The following is a 26928-nucleotide window of genomic DNA, read 5'->3' as shown; positions in this document are numbered from 1 at the left end:
AACGAATGAGGGTGGCTGCTATTCCAGGAGACCCCAAAGAAGCAAGGAAGCAAAGCACAACCCGTCGATTGGTTTCTAATTTTCTAGGCTACTGGGAGTGAGATGCACCTCCCATGAAGCCCCGCCCCTCCCTCCCAATAGGGCGCAAGGTGCCATCTCCTGGAGAGCCCCTCCCACTTCCCCGCCCAGAGGCGGCCTTGGGGGTGGGGCTTCGCTCCCAGGCGCACAGAGCGCGCCGCACTGAAAGCCGCGCGCATAGAGTTCCCGGCATTCTTCCCGTTCTGTCAAGGCCGGGAGAATTGCCCCCGCCGGTACTTGGCATGCTGGGAACTGTAGTTTCTGCCCGCAGCTCTGCGTCTCAGGGGGCAGTAAAAGCCGCTCGATCTGACTCCACTGCTGGCACACGACTTGCATCCTCCAGGGGTTGTGGGGAGGCCCTGGGGGGGGGGGGGGGTTCATCCCAAGAACAGTCCGGCAGGCGTCCAGGCTGGGGCCGCGCCGGTCACGTGACCCCAGCTCGCCGGGCGCGCGCGACTTCTCAGCGCCATTCCCAACCCCGCCCCGCCCGGCAGTCGGCCTGCGCCTCCCCCGGCGCTGCTGCCACCTCGCGCTCGGAGGCGTCACGGAACGTGCTCTGTGCTCTCCTCTCCCCCTCCCCCTCCCATCCCCTCTCGCCCTCCCCCACCTCCCCCTCCCGCGCCGAGACTCGCCGCCGCCGCCGCAGCCGCAGGAGTAGCCGCCGCCGGAGCCGCGCGCAGCCATGGCCGAGAACCCGGGCTTGGAGAACCACCGCATCAAGAGCTTTAAGAACAAGGGCCGCGATGTGGAAGTGAGTGTGCTTCCGTGGTCTGGGCCCGCCCGGGTCGCCCGCCTGGCCGCGCCGGCCCCACGGCGGCGGGGAGGGGCGGGGGGCCGGCGCCGGGCTGGTTCTCGCCGGCTCGCGGTGGGTCGGAGTTGGCCGCCGCCTCCCGTCACCGCGGCCCCGGGCTGGGCGGAGCGGGCGACGGGACCGCGGGCCGGGCTGCAGCCACCCTCCGGAACTGCCGGCGCGGGGACCGGGAAATGCCGGGGTTTTCGGCCCCGTCACGCGGGCGCGGCCTGCTGTCGGCGAGGAAGGGATGTGGAGCTGAGGCGGGGTCCTCGGGCCGGGGCCTCGCGGGCCCGGGATGCTGCCGCCGTGGTCCGTCGACCGCACCGTGGAGGGGGCGGCCGCGACTCGCGCCCGCTGCCCGTGCAGCCTCCCGCCCGGCGCGGCCCCCTCGGTGCCTCCCGCGCTGCCGCACATGGAGCCGGGGCTGTGCGGGTCCCCGCGCGTATCTCCGGCGAGCCGGGCCCAGGCGGGCGGTGGCGGCCCGCAGAGGGGGGTGGGGACCAGCCGGGTAACTGACTTGTTTGAGGGTGGTGGATGGGGGAGGGTAGGATGCGCCAGGACCATTTTCTCATATTCCAGTGCTGTCCTTTGGACCAGTCCTGCTGAGCTATTTCAGCTCATACTCCTGTTACTGCTGGCATTTGGAGCAAGCTGAAGGTGGACAATAGTTTACCATCTATTGTGTTGAGGCTTTGGAAGAGACGTTGTTCCGACCTCCGCTCACAGGACCTGTTTTCTTAGCCGTTCTTGTAGTGGGATTGTGCATAGGATCATAATTTCTTTGACATGTTTTACCGAAATAATTTAGATACATAGCTTCTTACGGCCGGCCTTGTATATATCTCTTGCTTCAAGCTGGTACAATTTCCAAGTGGTTGCAAAACTGTAAACATCTTGGTTACTTAGTTCGTTGCTACTCAGCATGTTGCCATTGTTTCGTTAAGGTGACATTAGCAGGTACTATTTGCAAACTCGGCTTATTGAGGCAGCGCTAGAGGTCTCTCTGCAGCTACTGAAAGCAATGTAGTTACAGCACAAACTTCCCTGGGACTCTGACCTCTGGATTTGTTAGGGAGAACGTGGTTTTAAGTCCACAGCGTCCTTTTCTAATACTAGGTGACATGATTTGCAGTTTTGTAATTCTTGATAAAGGGCCAGTGTGACTAAGAAGTGTGCATTTTTCCTGTCTTAAAGAGAGAAGGTGGTGGGGAAACAGTCGGCGTTCCAGTTTTGTAGAGGAACAGACAGAACTCAGGCGATTTTTCAGAGCTACAAAATTAAATGCTAATTGGAAAAAACCTAAGTAAATACTGTGGAATTCCCATTTGAATAACACAAAGGTCATCTATCTCTATTCTGGTCATGGTTAAATTTCTTTTGTGAGAAGTATTTCTAAGCAAAAGTGAAACTTAGGAAAGCAACAAGAAATTTTGAAACTGCCTCCTGTTTTGCCCACTTGATGATTGTTAACTTTGAACTTTTCCCATCAGTAATTGTTTTTGAAGCTTACTACTATTATAAAGCTAAACTTAAGTAGTTTGAAAAATACCCATATTATTTGTACAGAAGAACTAATAACATTGTTTCCTCTCTTGGATCTTGGTACACATTTTTGTTTTATTACTTGCCTATATTATTGTGTTCTGGGAGCTCAATGCTACCTCATAAGGACTCCTGGGCATAATAGGTATGCAGTAAATATTTGCTGATGATCAGAATGTAATTAATGAGTTCTGGATGCATGAAAAAGAGGCATAGCTGCCAAGCCTTTTAGCCTGAAAATAATGGTCATAACATTATATTTCCCAGGATACATTAGGGTAACTAAGGCATGAAATAGCAGACTTTCAAATGGTATTCTATGGGGCAGACACTATACTAAGAGCTTCATGAGACTTCATTTAATCCTTATAAGAACTTTATGAACTAGGTATAGCATTATCCCTACTTTACAGGAGGAAAGTACTTTAGGGGAGGAAACGTGAGAGTGCTTTTGTAGCATGCACAAGGTCATGAAGTGGGTATGAGCATTCATTCACTAATTGTCAATTGGATGTCTGACAGTATTAGGTGTTGGGGATACAAAAGATTAAATTCAGCCTGTACCTCAAGGAGTTTACAGTTCAGTGGGAGTAATAGAAAAGTAAACTGATAATTACAGTGCAGTACATCAATAAGTATATTCTGAGAAAATTCTAACTTGGAGCTGAGCAGTCACGGGAGATGTTCTGGTTGATTCCTAGTGGATGAATTGGAGTAAGCTGATCCTGAAAGAGGAAAGAAAGTTGGCCCGGTAAAATGCAGGAAAAGGGAGGGCACAAGGAAGGGGCATTGCAGGCTTGTGGGAGGAGTAATTGAGCAGTCCTGAGAGAATGCAGTAGGACTGCTGAGAGAGAAGGGAGTGTGACTAAACGGTAAACTGGGGTCAAATCTGGGAAGTGCCTCTCTTGGGGATTTAGGTATAACCAAGACTAGATAGACACTGCGTCTGACTTAGTTTTATCCATTCGAAACTGCGTTAAAATGAGAAACTTACACGACAACTTAGCCTTGTGACTAAGTAGTTGTGATTATCAGGCTGTTTCAAAACAGTGAGATGCACTTTGATGAGATGTGATTTTCACATATAGGAGAGACAGAAGATAAAACATTATAAAATATGCAACCAGCTGATACACAAATAAGGTGCTAGGTGCAAGCATAAAATACATATTTTCTAAAGGAAATAAAAATATAGAGTTAGGCCATTCCATTCATAGGAAATTGTGTATGGGGAGAGGGTGGAGGAAGAGCGTAATTTCGTAGTCAGTCAAGAATGGCTTCATAGAAAAGAGGTTGGTGAATTTTATAGGAAGTATGTGCTAGACTTGAACAGGGCACATAAGAAATTAGTGAATGAAGGGGCGCCTGAGTGGCTCAGTCGTTAAGCGTCTGCCTTCGGCTCAGGGCGTGATCCCGGCGTTCTGGGATCGAACCCCACATCAGGCTCCTCTGTTGGGAGCCTGCTTCTTCTTTTCCCACTCCCCCTGCTTGTGTTCCCTCTCTCGCTGGCTGTCTCTCTGTCAAATAAATAAATAAAATCTTAAAAAAAAAAAAAAGAAATTAGTGAATGAAGACTGGTGAGAAAGAAGAACGAACAGATTAGGGAGTGAAGAGATGAGACTTCCGTATGGCCCGTGGTGGTCTGAGAAATATGTCTGTGGCAAAGAGTTGCTTGGACACTTCTTGAAAGAGAGATCCTTGATGGGGAGATCTGAAGGAATTTATTCCAGAGTAGAGTTAGAAGGTACAACATGATTAGAGCAATTGAAAAAGGTGACTGGCAGTTCTGGAGGAATAATACTCTTATCCCATATGGAAGGAGGAATTTTCAAAAAAATTGAGATTGGGGATGGTCATAACATGGAAATAGGATTTCAACTTCCTTCTCCTCTTCCTTTCTCTTCCTCTTCTTCATAAAACTCAAGTAGAGAAAGGGGATAAAATTTGTCCTGAGGTCTGTAGGTACAGGTAGGGGAGGGAATAATTATCACTGATAGAAGTTTGGAGCTTGAGTAGGGGGAATAAATTTTGTAGCTAAAACCAGGGAATACATTGTGAAAAGGAAACTCTTAATTATCTTCATTTGCTCTGGAGTGTGTGTTTTAATACCAGTCCTTTTTATGTAAGGCATTGTTCTTAGATTTTTTTCCCTTTTACAAAATTTTTTAAATTTAAAAAAATTTTTCCAATATACTTACAGAAAAGTGCATGAAATGGAAATGTTCCATTTAATGAATACTTATAAATCAAACACTCTGGTAATTGCGACCCAGGTCAACTTTGCTTTTTCTTGCTCCTTATACCTCAAGAATGTAACATTTTTATCAGTAACAATAACTAATAACAATTATTTTAAAAATCTTAACATTTGTTAAGTGTTTGCAGTATACCTGTACTGAGTATTTTATATGGATTATTTAGTCTTCACAACAATCCTGTGAAGTATGTACTATTATTATCCACATTCACTGCTGAGGAGACTTGAAGCCTACGATTCTTAAGTAGCCTGTGTCATGGGCGGGGGGATGTAAGTGGCAGGACCTGGGCTTACAGTGAAGCAGTATGACACTTAACGCCAGAACTCTTGCTCACGTTCTTCATGATCTCTCCGCTGTATGGAGCATCAAACCTGATGTGTATGAAATACATCTGAAACTTAATTAATGGGGGAAATATTAAAGAAATCTTGGCTGTTTCACAGAAATTCCTGTCCTGGTGTTTTAGAACCTTGCTAATAAAAATTTCTGATATCTTAGTTATCATTTGATTTATTTGCTTTTTTTTCCTTTTTACTGTTACAGAGTTTCCTTATTAGTAAGGAGCTAGTTAGTTGGTTTCACCAAAAAATAACAACTGATATCCTTGGGTTTAACACTTAAACTTTATGCTTAAGTTTCTAATATTGGAGATAATACACATTTTCTCATCTGTAAATTTGACCAGCTTTACCAAATTTGCTTCTGTCTTTGGAGCCTCTGTTACTAAGTAGTACTACCCAATTGTTCAAGCTTGAAACCTTATCCTTGACTCACTTCTCTTCACTTCCTTCACTTTTCTGTATTGGTCAGTGATCTGAAGAGCCCTCCTATTTTTACCTTTGATACCGACCTTATTTACTGTAGCTGTGCTAGTTTGGGCTGCTGTCAGTCTCACCTGTGTAAGTATGATAGTGCACTTGGTTTTCCTGTCTCCAATATCTTCCCTTCCCATTGTATCTTGTGGGTTGATCTTTCCGAAAATTTTGTGTGTGTGTGTGTTGCTTTCTTGGTAAGATCAATCCCAATGCCTTCAGCATAAAATTAAAAGTCCTTAGGGTGCCACACGTAATTCCTTATATCTCCTTTGTGCCAGCTGTGTAAAGGACTTGAGATGGTGGAGTAACCAGTATAATATCCTTTCCATGCCTCTGCACACACTATTCTCTTGTATACCTTCTTTTGTTGTCTGTTTAGTGGGGCTCACTCTGGCAAACTCTTTCTTCACTCAGACTCCTTCCTATATCTCTGGAACACCAAGATTATAATTCTGCCAGGGGGGGTAATCAGAAGGGGGAATGAAACATGAGAGACTATGGACTATGAGAAACAAACTGAGGGCCTCAGAGGGGAGGGGGGTGAGGGAATGGGATAGACCGGTGATGGGTAATAAGGAGGGCACGTATTTCATGGTGCACTGGGTGTTATACACAACTAATGAATCATCGAACTTTACATCGGAAACCGGGGATGTACTGTATGGTGACTAACATAATATAATAAAAAATCATTAAAAAAAAAAGATTATAATTCTGCCACACCATGTCATTCTATTAAAAAACAAAACAAAACAAAAAACCTTCAGAAGTTCTCCATAGGGCCTTTCCTGCTGTCACTCCTAAGTCTTTTCCTTCTCTCTAAAGCTTTCCTAAGTGAATTTTCCTTTACCTCTTTGGGATAAATTGCTATGATCTACAACAACTTCATTGTGTGTGTAGCTGTTCAAGTATGTGGGCTCTGGGGAGGTGGGTGTGGGTATGGGGTAACTGGATGATGGCCATTAAGGAGGGCACTTGATGTAATGAGCACTGAGTGTTATATGCAACTGATGAATCACTAAATTCTACCCCTGAAACTAATAATACACTATATGTTAACTAAATTGAATTTAAATTTTAAAAAATTTGTTTTAAAGTATGTGGTCTCTGTAAAGAAGCTCACTGAGGGTAGAGACCTTGGCTGTGAGTGGTCATTTGGTGACCGGTATATAAAATTTAATAAATATTCTGAGAAGAGAGACTAGATAATATACTTTAATACACTGTACATTTGGAGTGAATGGTACACTATGATTCTAGGACTTCAGTAATTTCTTTCGGTGTTGACTCCATGGCATTGATACTGTTGCCTAGCCCTCCTTTGAGAAAGTCTGTTCTGCTATAATGTATTTTTTGCCTAGCCCTCCTTTGAGAAAGTCTGTTCTGCTATAATGTATTTTTTGTAACATGAACTAATTCATACTTGAATACCGAAGAGGAATAATGTTAGCTAGTGCAGAATTCATGTTAGTTCATATTTGATTTTTGAGTTGATTTTTACCAGCATGTTAACTGTTTAGCACTCCTGAGTAACAGTACTCGAACACAAATTTGTGAAGTACAGAAATACAGTTGAGCATAGCAAGTCCAAGAGTATGCACATTGCCCCTTCACCCATATTCTGCCTCTAGGCTCTGTTTAACCCTGTGTTCTGTCTTAAAGGTGCTTATTGCCCTAAACATCTTGATGTATTTCCCTCTTTTTTCTTAATATTGCAGACCATGAAGTTTTTCAGCAATCTATATATCACACAGCAGATAAGTTATAATTATTTTTTCTTGAATTCACTAATGGCATAACATCTCTCCTCGTCCTTCTGCCTCATTGATTACTCCTTTTTGGTTGATTTGCCAACTCTTCTTCCTTCCTATTGTGTGTAGGCACGTCTTAGGATTCTGTCTGTGACTCTCTTCTCTATAGATTGTTTTTCTTGCCCACATTAAGCAGCTCCCTTAGTTTTAACTATCATTTCAGTGTGGGGGACTTAAATCTGTTTTAAGCATCTGCTGGAAATTAATCACATGAACATCACATCAGCTCCTTAAGCTCAAAGTGTTTAAAGCCATGTTCTGCCTTTTTTTTTTTCTTTTTTCTGTTTATGGCATCATCACCCTCACTGTGACCTGAAACTTGAGAGGCTTCTTGGACTCCTTCCTCATCTTCCACATTCAGTCAGATGCCAGTCATGTAGCTTGAATCTCTGTGCTGTCTCTGGATTTTGGCCCTGTCTCTCTATTCACTGCCTCCAGCCCACTTTCAGGCTTAGTACTTATCATCTGGCAATTTAAAAGTTGCCCGCAAAGTGGTGTTCTTTCTCCAGTCCATGCAATCTTTCAGTGAGCCTGATACCTGATTGTTTTTCCAGGTTCAGCTTTCCTTCCTCTCTCCCTCCCTGCCCCTTTAAGCTCTAGCACCACTGAACTTCTTATATGCTTATACATAATCTGGAATCCTGCCCTCCCCTGCTTGCCAGTGCTATTTCTATTCTCAGGGCTATCCTGCTGACTGGAATATCCTTCCCTGCCTCCTGTTGCCTGGCCGGCTAATTCCTACCCCTCTTTAAATACTCAACTCTGGGTTTAGCTCTTAGGAGAAATCTTTCTGAATCTCCTATATTCCCAGGTTGAGTTAGGTACTATTCTTTGCTCCTGAATATATCTTTCTCATTGTAGTTATGATAATGTATTTCAATTATGTTTTAGCTCTTTCTCTACTAGTTTGTGAACTTTTTGAACACATAGACTGTGTATTTCCTTTGCCTACTTAGTGCAGTGGCTGGAACAAAGTAAGCACAAAAATATTTCTTGAATGAATATGTCTATACCAGGTACCACCAGCACAATAATTTTCTTAAAATACATTTTTGAACTGAAGCTTTTAATCTTTTAGTGCCTTTTCTATTGCTTTTCAGATCAAGTACAAACTTTTTATTATAATAGGTAAAGTGTTGGGAGATTAAGACACATGCATAGTGGAATAATTATAATTTTTTCTCAATTTTTTTATATTATTTTATTTTTTTAAAATTTATTTTAGAGCACGTGCGAGTGAGTGGGGGAGGGGCAGAGGCAGAGGGGGAGAGAGTCAGAAGCAGACTCCGCACAGAGGGAAGAGCCCGACTTGGGGCCCAATCCCCAGACCCCACGATCACAACCTGAGCCGAAACCAAGAGTCAGACACTTAACTGACTGCACTACCCAGGTGCTCCTCTTACTTTTTAATCATAGAAATATTCTAATATTGTAGAAGAGTAGAGAGAATAATATAATTCCATATGCACATCACTTGGATTTATAGTAAGTAACAGTTTGCTCTTTGTTTCATCTTTTGTTCCATCTCTGTATGTAACAGACATCGTGACATTTTACTCCTGAAGACTTAAGACTACTTCTGCAGAAAATAATGCATTCTTACATAAATACCATATCACCCTGACACAATAATTTCCTAATAACATCTAATCTAGTCCACATTTTAAATTTCCCCAGTTGTCCCTTACTTTTTTTTTCCCCCCTTAACATTTGATCATTAGAACCAGGATTAAACAAGATCAGATCACGTTTGGTTATGTTTCCTAAGTCTCCTTTAATCTAGAATAGGCTCCTCCCCCCATTTTTTTAAATTGTAGTAAAATTTATACATAACAGAATTTACAATTTTAACTATTCTAAGTGTACGGTTCTGTAGCATCAAGTACATTCACATTGTTGTGTAATGATCATCACTGTTCCATCTCCAGAACTTCTTTATCTTTCCTAACTGAAACTCTGTCCCTATTAAACAATAACTCTGCATTCCCTCTCCGGCCAGCCCCTGACAAACTTCCTTCTACATTCTGTCTATATGAATTTGACTACTCTAGGAACCTCACATAAATAGAATCATACAATATTTGTCCTTTTGTGGTTGGTTGAATTCTCTCAGCATAATGTCTTCGAGGTTCATCTATGTTGTAGCATGTATCAGAATGTCGTTTCTTTGTATGGCTGAATAATACTCAATTGTATATAGGTACCTTGTTTTGTCCATTCATCCACTGATGGACTTGGACTGCTTCCGCCTTTCTATAAATGCTGTTAATTTGTTGAAGAAATCAGGTCAGTTTTCTTGTATTAAGTTGAACCATATGAAATTTCCATTTTTGAGTCAAGTATCAGTCAAGTATCAGCAATTTCATATGGTTCAACCTAATAAACTGTCCTAAATACTGGATTTGTCTGTTTCATTGTGGTATTGCTTAACTTGTTCCTCCTGTTTCTTACCACCCTCTAGATTTTCTGTAAACTGGAGGTTAGCTTTAGAGGCATGATTATCTTCAGTTTAAGCATTTTTGATTTAAAAAAAATTCTTCACTTGGTGATGCTGTGTAATTTAGACTATATCCCAGTAGGGATACTAAGATCAGTCAGAGGGTTCAGATGATAAAGAATAGATAAAGATAGTTCAGATAAAGGTAGTTCAGATAAAGACTAGTTTAGGGAGCCTGGGTGGCTCATTTGGTTAAGTATCCAACTCTCGATTTCACCTCAGGTCATGATCTCAGGGATATGAGATTGAGCCCGGTGTTGGGCTCCACGCTGGGATTGACCTGCTCAATATTCTCTCCCCCCCCCCTTTCTCTACCTCTCTCTTTCTGTCTCTCTCTCTCTCTGTGCCCCTCCCTTCCTCTCTCTCTTAAAAAAAAAAAAGAATAGTTTAATGTTGTAATGTCATAGTCACTACATTTGGTGAAATGAATTTTTGTTATTTGGGTGAAATGTGATATAGACTGGATAACATTTGAAGTGAAAGAGTAACCTGACTTCTTGGTATCCAGCAAAGGAGTTAGAAAATGTATCTGGAAAAATCTAACTTCAAAGTCAGTGACATTCTCTTTCCATGATTGACACTGTTCCTAAGTTGACTTTGGTTTCTTAGCATGGAGTGTGGCTATATTCTTGCTTCCCAGTCTCTGTTCCTTTATTTTGAAGGTAAAGCAGTAGAAAAATATAAGGAGGATATAGCTGTACTTTGTGCAGTTTTGCTATTAAGAAAAATTTTGTCACAGCCTAGGATACCAACATTGATAGTTAAAATATGGCAAAAATAAACCTGACTATATTTACTTGGAATTAATCTTTCTGAATGATTGTGTTTTCTGGGCTTTAAGTTTATTTGTTTACATACCAAACTTTCTTTTATTTCGAAATATTGGTGATTCTGTGTCCCATACATTTCTCTGCCTTCTTAGATAGAATATAATTTAGTTATTTTCTTGTTTCTTGAGAATCACCATTATGCATATGGTATCAGTTTTTACTTTTATATAAGTAATGCCTTTAGGTTCTTAGATTTGTCAGAATTTTATCCTTAATTTCTATGGTTGTGGAGTTCTTGCTCCTCATAATTCTTTTGCCTATCCTTACCTTGCACAGTCAGCTTTCTGTTTGATATTGTCAGCGTGTTTACCTGTAGTAGTTCCTCTCTTCCCTTTTAATTTGATGCTTTATATATCCTAGTGACTTGGATAATAGATTTATTAAATACTTATTTAGCATTTGCTATGGGCTGGGCAGGCATTGTTGATGCCAAAGATAATAAATATAAATAACAGCGTCCTTGCTCAGTTTAGTGGGAGAGACTGATATCTAAGCATATACAATTGGCTCTTGAACAATGCAGGGGTTAGGAGTGCCCACCCCCGTGCTGTCAAAAATTGACATAAACTTTTCTTCCCCCAGACACTTAACTACAGATACCCTGCTTTTAACTGCAAGCCTTACAGGTAACATAAACAATCAGCTAACACATATTTTGTATAGTATGTTTTATATACTGTGTTCTTATAACAAAGTGAGCTAGAGAAAAAATGTTATTAATAAAACCTTTAGGAATAGAAAATACATTTACAGTACAGTACTGTAAAAAATTGTGTATAAGTGGACCAGCATAGTTCAAACCCATGTTGTTCAAGGGTGAGCTGTACTCTGTGTACAGCATGGATGTTCTATGATACAGGTACGTAATTTGCAAAGTACTGTGAGAGCATGGAGAGAGGGAGTGACTGTACCTGGGGAAATTGAATGAAGTTACACAGAAGAACACACTTGAGCTAGGTCTTGAAGAATGAGTAGGAGTTTGCCAAAATGAAAGAAAAGTAACGTGAATAGCAGTGACTATGTCATGGAGTTTTAAGGCATGATGTGTTCAAGCAGTAGTTGATGTGGTGACCTTACATACATTCCCTTCTTTTGGAAATCACACTCAGATTTGACCTTTCTTTGCAAGGTACACTTCTGCCATTAGGTATCTTTTGGGGAGATTTTTAGTCTAAGTGCTTCTGCCTCCTTTAGTTAATTAAAGTGCCTTACTCTTTCTGGTTAACACAAAGCCAATCAAATGCTGTCCCTGGCATTTAAATCTTAAATGAGCTGATACTGGGACCTAAGTTGTTCACCTTGGCAGAAGTACTGTGAAGAAATCTTTCATTAATTCCTGCCACTTAGATTTGCAGAGTTGTTTTCATCCTGAGTTTTTCATAGATTGGATTTTACAGTTTTTCCTTTGGTTCTGTGAATTGCTCTATATTCTTTCAGTAAATTCACCTGCACCCGTGCCTCTCCCTTTGTTTCTTAACCTAACTCAGGTCTGTTTTTATGATTTGCAATATAACTCTTATTTAAGGTGACCAACTGTCCTGGTTTGTCCAGGACTGAGGGAGTTCTCAGGACATGGGACTTTCAGTGTTCAAACCAGTAAATTCCTGAGCAGACCTTAACAAGTTGGTCACTTTATTGTAATCGAAACAGTTTGGGAGTAAAGATAATGAGTTTGGGGAACCAAATGTTCAGATGGGAATATCCAGTATGCAGCTGAAAATAATGCGTGCAGAACTAGCTTGCTTCGGTTATTTCACTCAGCAGTTCTTTGAATTCTGAACTAAGCGTGAGAGATAAAACAGTGAATATAATGATAACCAATAACTGTTGAGCACTTGCTATGTACAAGGCACTATGCTTATTAGAGTAATACTAATTCTCACATAATTGTTATTATACAGGTGAAGAAAATGAGTTAAGAAATTTGCTTAAGAACATGCAACCAGGAGGAGGCGAAACTGGAATTCAGTCCTAGATTTCCTACTTTAAAGCCCTCTTCCCTTAATAACCATTCTTCTACTCTGCCTCAGGGTCCTTGCTCAAGGAAATGTGTGGATTAATTTGGAAATGATGTAAAACCAAATAAATACTTACAATGGAAGTATGTTGAGAGAACAGTGGGCACTTAGGGAAAGACTCAGCATGGGTGAGTCAGAGAAGACTTCATGGAGATGATTGTCCTTAAGATGAAACTGGAAAAATGTATAGGTCTTTCTTTGGTAGTAGATCTTGGGTGGGCCTAGAGGTAAGAGACAGCATGATATATTCTGGGAAATAAAGTAAATCAGTATTTCTTACAGGTGGAGTGATTGGAAAGTTGGATAGGATAGGCACAGTAGGCAGGGGCCAGATTGTGAAAGACCTCTCCTGGGTTTTGTGCATTTAAAACTGTTGCTTCAGTTGCACCGTAGGAAGTAGATTGGTGAGGGTGCGAAGGGAGCTAGAGACGAACAGTGAGAAAACTTTCAGGGGTCTCCGAAATGGATGGTCTGACTAACAGCACTGGCATTAGGGTACAAAGGCAGGAAAAGATTAGGACTGTTTATATGGCATATGTTACTTTCTAATTTTTTAAAAGATTTTATTTATTTACTTGAGAGAGTGAGAGAGAGAGAGAGCGAGCACAAGCAGGGGGAGAAGGAGAGGGAGAGGGAGAAGCAGACTCCCTGCTGAACAGGGAGCTGACGGTGGGCTTGATCCCAGGACTGGGAGATCATAACCTGAGCCAAAGGCAGATGCTTAACCAGCTGAGCCATCCAGGTGCCCCCACGTGTTACCTTCTAGAACAGAGGTTAGCAAGCTTTTTTTTGTAAAGGGCCATAATATTTTTCAAAGTCTAAATATTTTAGGCTTTGAGGGCCATACTATTTATGTCAGAACTATTCATCTCTGCTGGAGCATGAAAGCAGCCATAGACAGTAGGCAAACAGATGAGTGTGGCTGTTCCAATAAAGCTTTATTTATAAACGAGGCGGTGGGCTAGATTTGACATGTGGGCTGGATTTGGCTCAAAGGTGTAGTTTACCTAACCTCATTCTAGGATGATATGCCCAGTTGTGAAGATTTGGAAGATAGTTCAAGCAATGATTTTAATGATTAAGATGATAAGGTAGATGAGGGTTCTTGGTATAAGAAGAAAAGAGACTAGGGGAGGAAAGAACCTGAGGCGGTACATCATCTTAGGGCACTAGTGAAAATGCCACTGAAGAATGAACCTGTATGAAGCTTACAGCCAAGTGGTGTATCAGAACTTAGGGGAGGAGACTTTCCCGAAGGAGGGGCAATGGTTGCAACATCAATGCTGCAGAAAGGCGAGGTATGATGAAAGGACCTGAAGTAAGCCATTCATTGTATTTGGCAGTTGGGGCCAGGGAAAAGTGGAAAACCCAGACAGTGGAGGAGGCTGGGAGCTAGAGTATGATGGAGTAAGAAGTGAATTGGAGTTGAGGTAGTAGAACCAGTCAGTGGAAACTCAGTTTAAAAATTTGGTAGCTGTGGGAAGGAGGAACCACAGGTTAGCGTGAGGAGGAAGTGGGGTTAAAAGGAGGATCTTTGTCGTTTTTTATCTGTTTACAAGTATGGGATTGACTGTTGTTTGTAGGCTGAATTAAAGAAACCAGAGCAATAGAGTTAAGGGGCTGGCTAGAAAAGGAATAAATGATTGAGCCAAGAGTAAGCCGAGAGCTGTTAGGGAGGTGACCTACGAGATGTGGAGTTGTGATTAGATTTTGAAGGGCCTCAGGTAGAGAGGCCTTGAAGAACAGACAGGAGTGAGGACGAGCTGAAGTAGGGTAGGGAGACTGGAACAGATGATGCCCAATCGCCTCTGTTTTCTTTGATGTCGTCTCTAGAGAATAAAATGTCTAAGGTAGTACGTGAAAGTGATTTGGGAAATGCAGGATATCTGGGGAGCAAAATATCTAGGAACAAGGGCCCAACTGAGGTAAGCCTATTGTTATTTTGGTAACAGTTGTAAATAATTTTCAGTTGGTTGTATCAGATTTAGCTGTAAGTGCATTTTAGATTATAGTTAGAATTGTTAAACCAAATTCAAAGTGTAGAGGTCATATTCAGTTGAATCATAAAAAAATTGAACTAGCGGGAATGTTAGGATTTAGTGAGTCCAAACCGCTTTTTCCACAGGTGTGGAAACTGAGGACATAGAGAAAGAATGAATGCTGTCCACTCGTCTAGTAGGTAACCAGGGATTTTTTTTTTATTCCAGTACTTGTGTTATTTAACACAACACACTTAAAGATGACAAAAGCTATACTTTATTTATTTTTTAATTGTAGGCTCCATACCCAACATGGGGCTTGAGCTCATGACGCTGAGATCAAGAGTCGCATGCCAGCCTGATGCCCTGACAAAAGCTGTATTTTAGAAAACTTTCAAGCATATACAAATGTAGAGAGAATGAGATATTGAACTACCATGTACCATTTAAAAACAATTATAATTTGTGACCATTTTTGTTCATTTATATCCCTAACCACTTCCATCTTTCTCTGGATTATTTTAAAGCAAATTCCAGACATCTTTTTTTTTTTTTTTTTTTAAGAGTGAGGGAGAGCAGAGGGGAGGGACAGAGGGAGAGAGACAATCTTTTTTTTTTTTTTCTTTTTTTTTTTTAATGATTTTTTTATTATATTGTGTTAGTCACCATACAGTACATCCCCGGATTCCGATGTAAAGCTCGATGCTTCATTAGCTGCGTATAACACCCAGTGCACCATGCAATACGTACCCTCCTTACTACCCATCACTGGTCTATCCCAATCTCCCACCCCCCTCCCCTCTGAGGCCCTCAGTTTGTTTCTCATAGTCCATAGGGAGAGAGACAATCTTAAGCAGGCTCCCTCCGTGCCCAGCTCAGAGCCTGAAGCGGGGCTCAGTCTCACGACCCTGAGGTCATGACCTGAGCAGAAATTGAGTTGGGGGGGCGCCTGGGTGGCACAGCGGTTAAGCGTCTGCCTTCAGCTCAGGGCGTGATCCCGGCGTTATGGGATCGAGCCCCACATCAGGCTCCTCCGCTATGAGCCTGCTTCTTCCTCTCCCACTCCCCCTGCTTGTGTTCCCTCTCTCGCTGGCTGTCTCTATTTCTGTCGAATAAAAAAAAAAAAAAAAAAGAAAGAAAGAAATTGAGTTGGACGCTTAACCGACTGAACCACACAGGCGCCCCCAGGCATCATCTTTTATATGTCAATATTTTATTTTATTTTATTTTATTTTATTTTATTATTTTTTAAATATTTTATTTTTTTGACAGAAAAAGACAGAGAGGGAACACAAGTAGGGGGACTGTGAGAGGGAGAAGCAGGCTTCCCGCCGAGTAAGGAGCCCGACACGGGACTCGATCCCAGGACCCTGGGATCATGACCTGAGCCAAAGGCAGATGCTTAACGGCTGAGCCACCCAGGCACCCCTATATGTCAATATTTTAGCATGTATGTCTAAAAGTTAGATTGATTTTGACACCAATCCTAACTTTTGAGTTTTTCCCCACACCAAGTAATTTCTCCCACACGCGCAGGGTGTCCTGCAATTCAGTTCAGTTCTGACACTGTGTACCTGGAGATAGCATCAGATTCCACAGGTTCAGGGTTTAGTTCTACAAGACGTCACCCCTTGCCCCCCACTCCTTCTGTTCTACTACCTATAGATTGGAGGTTCTCACGGCCTCCTCTTCCTCCTGTTTAATTTGCTGGAGTGACTCACAAAACCCAGGGAAACATTTTACATACTAGATTACCAGTTTATTATAAAAAGATGTAACTCAGGAACAGCCAGATGGAAGAGATGCTTTCTCTTGGAGAGTGCCACTCTACCCGCACCTCTGCGTCTTCACACCAGGAAGTTCTCTGCACCGGGTCATTTTGGATATTTATGAGGCATATTGATTAAATCATTGGCTATTGGTTACTGAGGTCAATCTCCAGCTCCTCTCCCCTCCCTGAAAGTTGCGGTGAGTGGAGGGACCAGAAGTTCCCGTCCTCTAATCACATGGTTGTTTCACCTGGCAACCAGTTCCCAGCCTTAGGTGACCTAGGGGGGCTTTCCAAAAGTCACTTCATTAATATAATGAGACACCTTTATAATTGTCAACACTTAGGAACACCTGAGGGTTTTAGGAGCTATGTGCCAGCTATGAGGACCAAATATATATTTCTTATTATAAATCATAGTATCACAGTAAGATATATAGTATTATCCTACTTAAAAACCCCAAAACAATACTTGTCATATCATTAGCCGATTAAAAATGTACTTTTGATATGAAATTTTAAAGTAAAAATACCTGCTATTATACCACACATTTACAGAACAAAAAGAACCTTCTTGGTCAATTGTTTGGGGTTGGGTGTGACATAGGAAATTAATAATATTTTGGATAATTTTTTCCTTCTCTGTTCCAACTAAAAAGGAATAAAGGTGTAATCTTACCTCTGTCAAAATAGGTTGATGATAATGTGTAATTTTTACGAAGGTGGTATAGAAATTGTTACAGAATGATAAGACTTCATGGAAGTCAAGGTGCCTCTGTATTTGCAATATTGTGATAGTGATTTTTTTCACTTTTTAAAATGAAAATGACTAATGAATGCTCTACATTATCAGAAAGGTATTAAAGTAATTTATGTGTCTTTGAAAAAGCTTGATGGATTCCTGTTTGTTATACCTGGACTGTTAAAGAAAACACAACAAAGAGTTTTCTTATCAAATGTAGAAGCATTAGAATTATAGAGAGAGCAAGTGGGGTAGCAATGAATTTGTGCGATGGTCCATCCTATGTTCTTTCTTTGCATTCACTATCTCAGTATTGCAAAGCTGGTAAAGATCCAGCTTTTCTGGATGTCTTTGTGATGTATACAGAGGATGTTAAGGTAGACACTGTTGCCATTTTCTGTACTTAAGATTAACAGTAGAGAAACGGGGATAGAAAGCTGAACAGAGTATGGGGGAAGGTAGCTGGGCAGGCATTGAAATAATTAGAGATTGGATAGTGTCTGCATCTTCCTCTTAAAATTCACATGTGCAAGAAAAAAGGGGTTAGGTAGCCTGAGAAGGATGATCATGTTAGCTGAGTATTGGGCTATAGATGGTAGAGATGCAAACATAGATGATAGAGGAACAGCCTACAAAGTAAGTGTTAATCTCAGCTAGCAGAGAGCCATGGACTATACAGTTAGTATCTTTTTGTAAATTTGAAGCTAATTTTGCTAACTTGAATCTAGTTCCATGAATATCATGTATATGTATCTTGGTTTTAGTAAAGGTATAATTAGGAACATTTATTGAGGCTTTTTTTAATACTTTGTAAAAAGAAATTTTTAATAACTTCAGCGTTTGGTGTTTTAAACAAAAACATAGGAAGTGGATAGAATATTTTGGGAATGCTGCTGCATAACACTGATTCGTGTACTAATTTATATTAGTAGTTATTCATTTATTAGTTATACTATGCTTTTATATAAAAATTAAATATATTTTAAGGGGGAAGAGAAGATGGAAATATAAATCATGATTTTAATGAGAAAATTTTGGCATGTAGATATAGTCACAGATTTTAGGGAGAAAGTTTATAAACTGGTAATTCCCAATTAGGGCTATCACACTATTTAATGATAAAATGCAAATTTACTCCTGTATGGAAATAAATTCTCATTGGCTGAAATCCTGTAGTAAGAGTGACAATAATCTGGGGTACCTGGGTCAGTTAAGTGTCTGACTCTTGGTTTCGGCTCAAGTCATGATTTCATTGTTGTGAGATTGAGCCTCGGGCATCTGCTTAAGACTGTCTTTCCCCTGCTTCCCCCAAATAAATTAATAAATAAAAAAAATTTTTTTAAGTGACAGTAATTTAAAATGCTTCCTCATTCTCCTGGGACAGTTTACAGTTACTGTCATGGACTATGGCTGCTGGCAGCAGTGTGGTTTTCAGTTATGCATTGAGTTTTGGGAACATTGTTTTTGCTAGAAATAAAGGAATTTGTACTTGGATGTTAAAGTTCTGTAAGGGCTTCATGTTTGCTTTTTGTTTTCTAAATTTTGTAAATTTGGGGCTAATACAAATACTTTTCTTCATCCTTTTGAGCTTTTGCAACTTTGGGAAAGTGGAATATTTGAGAGACTTGGAGCTAAATTATGCTAAATTTGGAATATAGAGGGAGAAAAAAAAATAAGACTATACTGTGATTATGGTATAGTGCAAACTGCATTGTCACTGGATATGACTCACCCAAGTTCAGATTTAACATTGGTTGTGTAGACTACCTTTTTCTGATACTGTGGAGCAGAGGGTAATAAAAACGAATGAAATAAGATCCCTGCCTTCAAGGGGCATTTAACCTAGTAGGGTAAATAATACCGCTAAAGGTAACTATAAGGCAGAATGCAGTGGTTTAATAAAAGTAAAGATAGTTTGAGAACACAGAGGAAGGACAGGTGAATTCCAGCCTTGAAGATTTGGCAGAAGTTTATAGCAGAGCTGACATGAACTGGGCCAGACATTTCATAGTTTGAACAAGATGTTGAATTAGAATAGCAGAAAAACACATTTTTTTCTTAAGCTAATTTATTTGTGACATGTATGAATGAATTTCCCTCTGGTTTGTTGCAGTGACCCAGAGCATTATCATGAAAGTCTGTGTTTCCCATTTGGTGTACTGCCCTAGGAGCGGCCAACTGAGGACCTAGGTGGTGGAGCCCTTGCAGTCTTGTTCCTTAATCTCCGTGTGCTGTATAAACATTTTCTGTGTGTGCCATGATGTGAAGGAGATCGGGAAACACAATTTTAGATTACTTAATACTTCTCTCCTCGTAATAAGTTAACGTATTATTCAGCTTTTGTCAAAAATAGCTAGATAATATTCATAATAAGAGCACATTCTGAGTAAGTTGTATTAGTTACCAGTGCAGTCTTCTGATATGTTAGACGTTAGCTCCATTGCAGTGATTAGGGGGCCTAGCCAGGTTTTTCACTTTCATTCTGTGATTTTGTATTTGTGAACATGATGGCATTAAGTGAGGATGTGATAGATTTAGGGTCATGACTAAACTTTAAAAATAATGTGACCGAAATATCCCTCCTTATGCTTTCCCCCTTAGTAAACATAATAAGTACTGGACTTGTTTCTGAGAGAAATATGTACACTCTTCACAGCAGAACAGGTATTGGGGAGGAAGGGAGGTTGGGCAAATCCGTGTAGGGTAGGACAGCCTTGAGAGGAAATCTAGAGCCCCCTTCCTCTCCCTTCCTCCCTGAAAAGGAGAAGGAAGCAGAAGACAAACTTAGTTTTAAAGTTTTGAATTTACAACCCTGAAGAAACCAGGCAGCTGGATACCCAGTCCTAGGTGTTATAGGAGCACCCTAGTTGTGACTGTTGGCAAGTGTGGAATTCAGGCTAGGGCTGTAGATTCTGGGGCTAGTGTGGCATGAGTACTCCTCCCCCCCTCCCCCAGTTGTATTGGAAAGGAGAAACTGGAGCTCCAACTTACCTATATCACGGAAGGAGGCACTAAGTTGATTCTAGGAGTGTGATAGTTTTGATGCCACAGATTTTCAGAACACAGTTACTTTTTGTGTGTATGTGAGGTAGAAGATATGTGGTGCCTAGGGGTGTTTTAGGGATCTTCAGAAAAGATTCAACACCCTCTTGCTCTTTTTGTTCAGTTCCTGTCTCTAATAGACTTTAGTAATGTTAGTTTGGCTACATAACAGTACTGTAAATAAAATGTTCACTTTTCCATAAAATAAATAAGAATGACGTTAAATAAATGTCATGTAAACATCATTTTAAGTTTTATTATAACACTGTTAAAGGTTAGTTATTGACCACTTACAAAGTTTTTATAATTATAGGGAATATTTATCAACTGCCAAAGTGGTGATAAGCAAACAACCAGTGCATAATACAGTTTTAATAGGAGACAAAATTAGAATGTTATTGGTAATTATATATTATAGAGAAATTAATCTTTGAAGCAAATTAATTTAGGAGGGGTTTTAAACAATGTGAGCATTTCTCATAGGATAATGAACTTGTTTTAAATTACAGAGGCAATACACATAATCAGTAATATAAATTCAAAGGAGAAAATGAAACATGTCACCCTCACTTGCCACCTCTCTTTATGCAAGTAACGATTGCTTTTAATAAACTTTATTGGGGTATATTTATCCATCTTAAGTATTTAGCTTGATGAGTTTTGCGAATGATTGCTTCCTTGTAAGCACCATCACAGTCAAGATGTAGAATATTTCTGTCTCCCTCAGAAGTTCCCTTATGTCCTTTTGCAGTCCTTTCCTCCAGCCCCAAGCAAATACTGATCTGCTTTCTGTCACTGTAAATAAATGTGCTTTTCCCCCAGTTTCATATAAAGGTAATCATAATACATACTCTTTTGTGTCTGTTTTTATAATATAACACTAATATTTTTTGTTTACTTGGAGTTCAGTATTGTTAGTTGCTGACACATATTCCGTTGCATGAATATATCACAATTTGCTTATCCATTTACCTGTTACTGGACATTTGGGTTCTTTTCAGTTTTTGGCAGTTATGAGTAAAACTGCTATGATATTTGTTTACAGCCCTCCGTATGTGTTTTTTTCTCTTGGATAAATACCTAGGAATAAAATGACAGGATTATATATAGTAAGTGTGTATTTGGCCTTATTAAAAAACTTTGAAACTCTGGGACGCCTGGGTGGCTCAGTCAGTTAAGCATCTGTCTTCGGTTCAGGTCATCATGATCCTGGGGTCCTGGGATTGAGTCCTGCATTGGGCTCCTTGTTCAGCAGGGAGCCTGCTTCTTCCTCTGCCTCTTCCTGCTGCTCCCCCTGCTTGTTCTCTCTCTCTCTCTGACAAATAAATAAAATCTTAAAAAGAAGAAACAACTTTGAAACTCTTTTTCAAAGTGGTTGTAGTATTTTACATTCCCACCATAAGTAATCATGAGTTCCAGTTACTCCCCATCTTCACCAATACTTTATATTGGCAGTCTTTTTAATTTTCAGCGTGTAGTGAGTATGTTGGTATCTCATGATGATTTTAATTTGCATTTTTCTGTTAACGATGTCTAGCAATTTTTTGTTTATACACTTACGAGCTAGTCCTATATCTTCTTTGTGTAGTGTCTGACACTTTTGCTCATTTTAAAAGTTGATTTGATTTTTCTAATTACTAAATTGAGTTTTTTTATAATCTAGATGCAAAAGTTCTTTGTCAGATACGTGTATCATGAATATTTTCTCTCAATCTTTTGTTCGCCTTTTCATTTTCTTAACAGCGTCTTTTGAAGAGTAAAGGATTTAAAGGTTTGAAGCCCAATTTATCAATTTTTCTTTTATGGTTCATGCTTTGTGAAACATTTACCTACCCCAAAGTTTTTCTTCTGCAAAGCTTTTTTTCTTGTGTTTCCTTCTGGAATTTGTTACTTTCATTTTTTTTACATTGAGGTTTATGATTCATTTTGAATTAATATTTGTGTATACCATGAGATAAGTTCTTACAGCCCTTCAATTACCATGGCACTTTTGTTGAAAATCAATTGACATTTTTATATGGGTCTCTTTCTGATCTCTGTTCAGTTTTATTGATCTTTATGAGTATCCTTATGCCATTACCTCACTGTCTACTGCTCTGGCTTTGTAGTCTCTTTCTTTAAGGGGCAGTGAGTTTATTATAAGCCCATTGTTCTGAGAAAACATTTTACAGAAAATATGGGTATGATTAAGTCTTGAGGTCAACTTATGTAATCTTCCAACCTTGTTCCTCCTTTTTGGGATTGTTTTGGCTACATAACAGACATCTGTAGAATACCTTCCCAGCAAGGTTAGAATATATATATATGCATTCTTTTCAGGTTTACATAGGAAGTTCTATAGGATAGATCGTATGTTAGGCCATAGAGGAAGTCTCAATAGATTAAAAGATACTAAAGTCACACTAAATATGTTCCTTGACCCCAGTGGAATATAATTCACAAATTATGTAGAAATCAAACAGCACACTTCTAAATAACCAGTGGGTCAAAGAAATCACAAGGAAATTAGAAGATGAAGAAGTTAGAGAAGAAGATTAGAAGAAATTTAAGACGAATAAAAATGAAAACACAGTATGTTGAAATGTACTGGATGAAGCTACAACCATGCGCAGGAAAATGTATAGCTATAAATACGTATCCACACGAAGGGGTGCCTGGGTGGCTCAGTTGGTTAAACATTGACTCTTGGTCATGATCTCGGGGTCATGGGATCAAGCCCTGTGTAGGGCTCTGCGGTCAGGGCAGAGTCAGCTTGAGATTCTTTCCCCTCCTTCTCTCTCCCCCTCTATTTTACCTCCCCCCACTTCACACACTCTCTCTCACTAAGATAGGTAGGTAGGTAGGTAGGTAGGTAGATAGATAAAATCTTTGATACTACATTAAAAATGAAGTATAAACTAAACTTATAGCAAATAGCAGGTAAGGAATAATAAAGATTAGAGAAGACAAAAATGAAATCAAGAATAGAAAAACAGTAGAGAAAACCAGTGAAATCAAAAGTTGGTTCTTTGAAAATGTCAACAAAATTGACAAACCTTTAGCTAGTTTGATGGGAAAAAAGAGAAGACTCAAATTATCTTACAGAAATAAATCAGATAATAAGGGAATACTGTGAACAATTATATGCCAGCAAATTACATAACCTAGATGAAATGGAAAATTCCTAAAAAGATACAAACTACCAAAATTGACTCAAGGGGAAATAGAAAATCCGAATAGATTTGTAACAGGCAAAGATATTGAATCCATAATCACGAAACTTCCCACAAAGAAAAGCCCTAGACCAGAAGGAAGAGGGAGCATTTTCCAACTCATTCTATGAGGTCAGAATCACCCCGTTACCAAACTAGACAAATGTATCACAAGAAAAGAATATTACAAACCTATGTCTCTTACAAATATCCTCAAGAAACTGGGAGCAAATTGAATTCAACAGTATATTAAAAAGGTTATACATTATGACCAAGTAGATTTATCTCTGGAATGCAAAGCTGGTTCAGTAGATGAAAATCAGTCAACGTAATATACCATATTAATAGAACAAAGGACAAAAAACCCACATGATCATCATAATAGGTACGGATACAGCATTTGAGGAAGGTCAGCATCCTTTCGTAATAAAAATATTCAAACTAGGAATTGAAGGGAGCCTTTTCAAGCTGATAAAGAGCATCTACAAAATATCTACAGTTGGCCTCATATTAATGGTGAAAGATGGAAAGAAAGCTTTCCCCCTAAGATCAGGAACAAGACAAAAATGTTCATTGTTCCTAGTCAACATTGTACTGGAGGTTCTAGGCAGGACAATTAGACAATCAATCAATAAATCAGTCAATATTGAAAATAGAAATAAAAGACGTCCCAGATTGAAAGTAAGTAAAAATATTCTCTTTTTGGAGATGACAAAATTTTGTATATGGACAATCCTAAGGAATCCACTAAAAATCTACTGGAGCTCGAATACATGAGTTCAGCCAAGTTCAGGATATAAGATCACTATATACACAGCAATTGTATTTCAACACACTGTCAATGAACAATCTGAAAATGAAATTAAGAAAACAGTTCCATTCACAAAGAAATACTGAGGAATAAATTTAACAAAAGGTTAAGACTTTTAATTGAAAACTATAACTTCATTGAAAGAAATCAAAGAAGATCTAAATAAATGGAAAGACAATGGGTGTGCATGGATTAGAAGAGTTAATACTGGTAAACTGAAATACTCCTTACATGATCTACAGATTCTGTGCAATTCCCATCAGAGTCCAAGCTGGCTTGCTTTTTTTCTTTCTTCTTTTTGACAAGTTGATTCTAACATTTATGTGGATGTAAGTGACTCCAAATAGTCAATACAATCTTGAAAAAGAACAAAGTTGGAAGACTCCTACTTAGCAGTATCAAAACTTAATATACACCTACAATAATCAAGACTGTGCAGTAATAGCATACAGAATTGGACTCTACCCCACAGCATATACAAAAGTTAATTCAAAGTTGATCAAAGATCTAAACGTAAGAACTAAAACTATGAAAGTCTCAGGAGAAGACATAGGTGTAGATCTACATAACCTCAGACTAAGCAGTGTGTTCTTAGGATGACACTAAAAACACAAGTGACAATAGGAAATATCTAATTGAACTTCATCAGAATTAAAATCTTTTGTGCCTCAGAAGACACCAAGAAAGTGAAAGGCAGCCCACAGATGGGAGAAAATCATGTATCTGATAAGGAATTTTTATCTAGAACATATAAAGAACTCAGCAGTAGAGAAAGACAATCCAAAGGGTACCTGGCGGGCTTAGTTGGTGGAGCATGCAATTCTTGGCCTTGGGGTTGTGAGTTCAAGCCCCACTTTGGGTGTGGAGATTTCTTCAATAAATAAATAAAAATGATTAAAAAAAAGATAATCCAATTTTTAAATGGACAAAGGACTTAAATAGAAAATGCTCTAAAGAAATTATACAAATGGCTAATAAGCACGTGAAGATTCTCAACATTATTAGTCATTAGGGAAATGCAGATCAAAACCACAATGAGATATCCCTTCATACACATTAGAATGTCTGAAACAAACATAATACCGAATGTTGAGGGAGGATATGTAGCAATTGAAAGACTCAAACACTTCTGGTAGGATTGTGAAGTAGTATAGCCATTTTGGAAAACATTTTTGCAGTACTTCAAAATATAGAATTGCCAGATAACCCAGCAATTTTACTCCTAGGTATATACCCAGGAGATATGAAAACACATGTACACAGATGTTCATAGTCACATTATTTGTAACAGGCAAAATGTGGAAACAACCCAGTGTCCATCAATCGATGAATGGATAAGTGTGTTGTATTCATACAGTGCAATATTATTCAGTAATAAAAAGAAGTGAAGTACTGATACATGCTACAACCTGGATGAATCTCAAAAACATTATGCTAAGAAACCAGACAAAAAAGGCCATATATATGATTCCATTTATATGAAATGTGCAGGCAGTCAAATCCATAGATATAGAAAGTAGATTAGTGATTGCCAAGGGTTGTGGAGAAGTACAGAGAATGAATGATAAAGGGTGTGTGGTTTCTTTTTATGATGAAAATGTTCTAAAATTAGATAATAGTGATGGTTGCACAACTCCAAATGTACTAAAAACCCACTGAATTTACCCTTTGCAGAAGTGACTTTTGTGGTATGTGAGTATATGAATAAAACTATTATTAAAAGAAAAAAAAGGTGAGGTACACCTAATATTAGCACAAATTACGTAATGAAAGCATTTTCAGAATGGAAAATTATATGTAATAAGTATAATGTGGAGTTCTGGTATTTAGATTCTAAGTCATTGGGTTGGGTTTTTTTGTGAAAGGGCAATGTTGTTAAGTTTCAAATTCATAAGCTGTGAGTCTGAGAAAAAAATCACTTAAGAGATGTCATCTTTTCTGGGAAATTCCTCTAATACTCCAAGGGAGAACCAGTTGGTGTTTCTAATGATCACACACAATGTAACCCATACTTAAAAGGCTAAGAAAAGATTAAAAAACAAATTGTAGCCAACACCGTTCTGAAGTGGAGTATCTTTTAGTGGGATAAAACATGTATCTAGAATTCATTGTTCCTGTGCAGCTAAGTAGCCCTTTTCAGTCTGCATTCATCCCAGGAGGTGTTCTCTTCTCAATATGCAGGCAAGGACCTATTAATGGCTTTCTACCATGAAAATTTAGTGTTCAGAAGTAATAGGATTTAAAATTGAAAATACAGATAGATCACAACCTGTAGAAAAGGAAAACAAACGTAGAAGACTACCTACTTTGTGATACAAACTGTGCTTTTGTTAATGTTTATCTCATTTAATTCTCAGAACCATTTTTTGAGGTAATTTAATATTCTGCTTTGAAAGGTGCTATTATCTATGGATAGGGTAATAGGTGAAGCAAGATCAATGATAAAAACAATGAGCTCAGTTTTGAATATGTTAAGAGACTTGGGGTTTTCTGGGGAGTGATCCAGGAGGCACTTCAGGAGAGAGAGTTGAGCTTAAGTGTTAAGCTGCTTAAATTCCCAAGGGTGTTGGTCTTGCAGAATACCAAAACATGTTTGTTTACAAATACAGCAGTTTATTTAATATGCTGGCTAAAGGGAGCTGCAGTTGAGGGGATTATTCAAGTCTGGCATCTGAAATTTATATCGGCTGCCTTTCTTTCTCAGAAACTAAGCTTTCTTACATATTCTCTCCTTGCCTGAATCACACATTTTG

The 26928-nt window shown here is 39.4% G+C and overlaps 1 protein-coding gene across 1 annotated transcript in view; it reads left to right on the top strand.

The window, feature by feature from the left end:
* Positions 1–353: 353 nt before the first annotated feature.
* KPNA3 (karyopherin subunit alpha 3) overlaps positions 354–26928 on the top strand; it is an 89078-nt gene continuing 62503 nt past the window's right edge. The window contains exon 1 of the mRNA XM_026493226.4: positions 354–829. Coding sequence (XP_026349011.1) covers positions 761–829 — 69 coding nt within the window. The 5' untranslated portion in view covers positions 354–760. The remainder of the gene's footprint in view (positions 830–26928) is intronic.

Source organism: Ursus arctos, unplaced genomic scaffold, assembly GCF_023065955.2.
Source record: "Ursus arctos isolate Adak ecotype North America unplaced genomic scaffold, UrsArc2.0 scaffold_10, whole genome shotgun sequence".
NCBI classification, from domain to species: domain Eukaryota; kingdom Metazoa; phylum Chordata; class Mammalia; order Carnivora; family Ursidae; genus Ursus; species Ursus arctos.
This window is presented reverse-complemented; position numbering and strand designations above follow the sequence as displayed.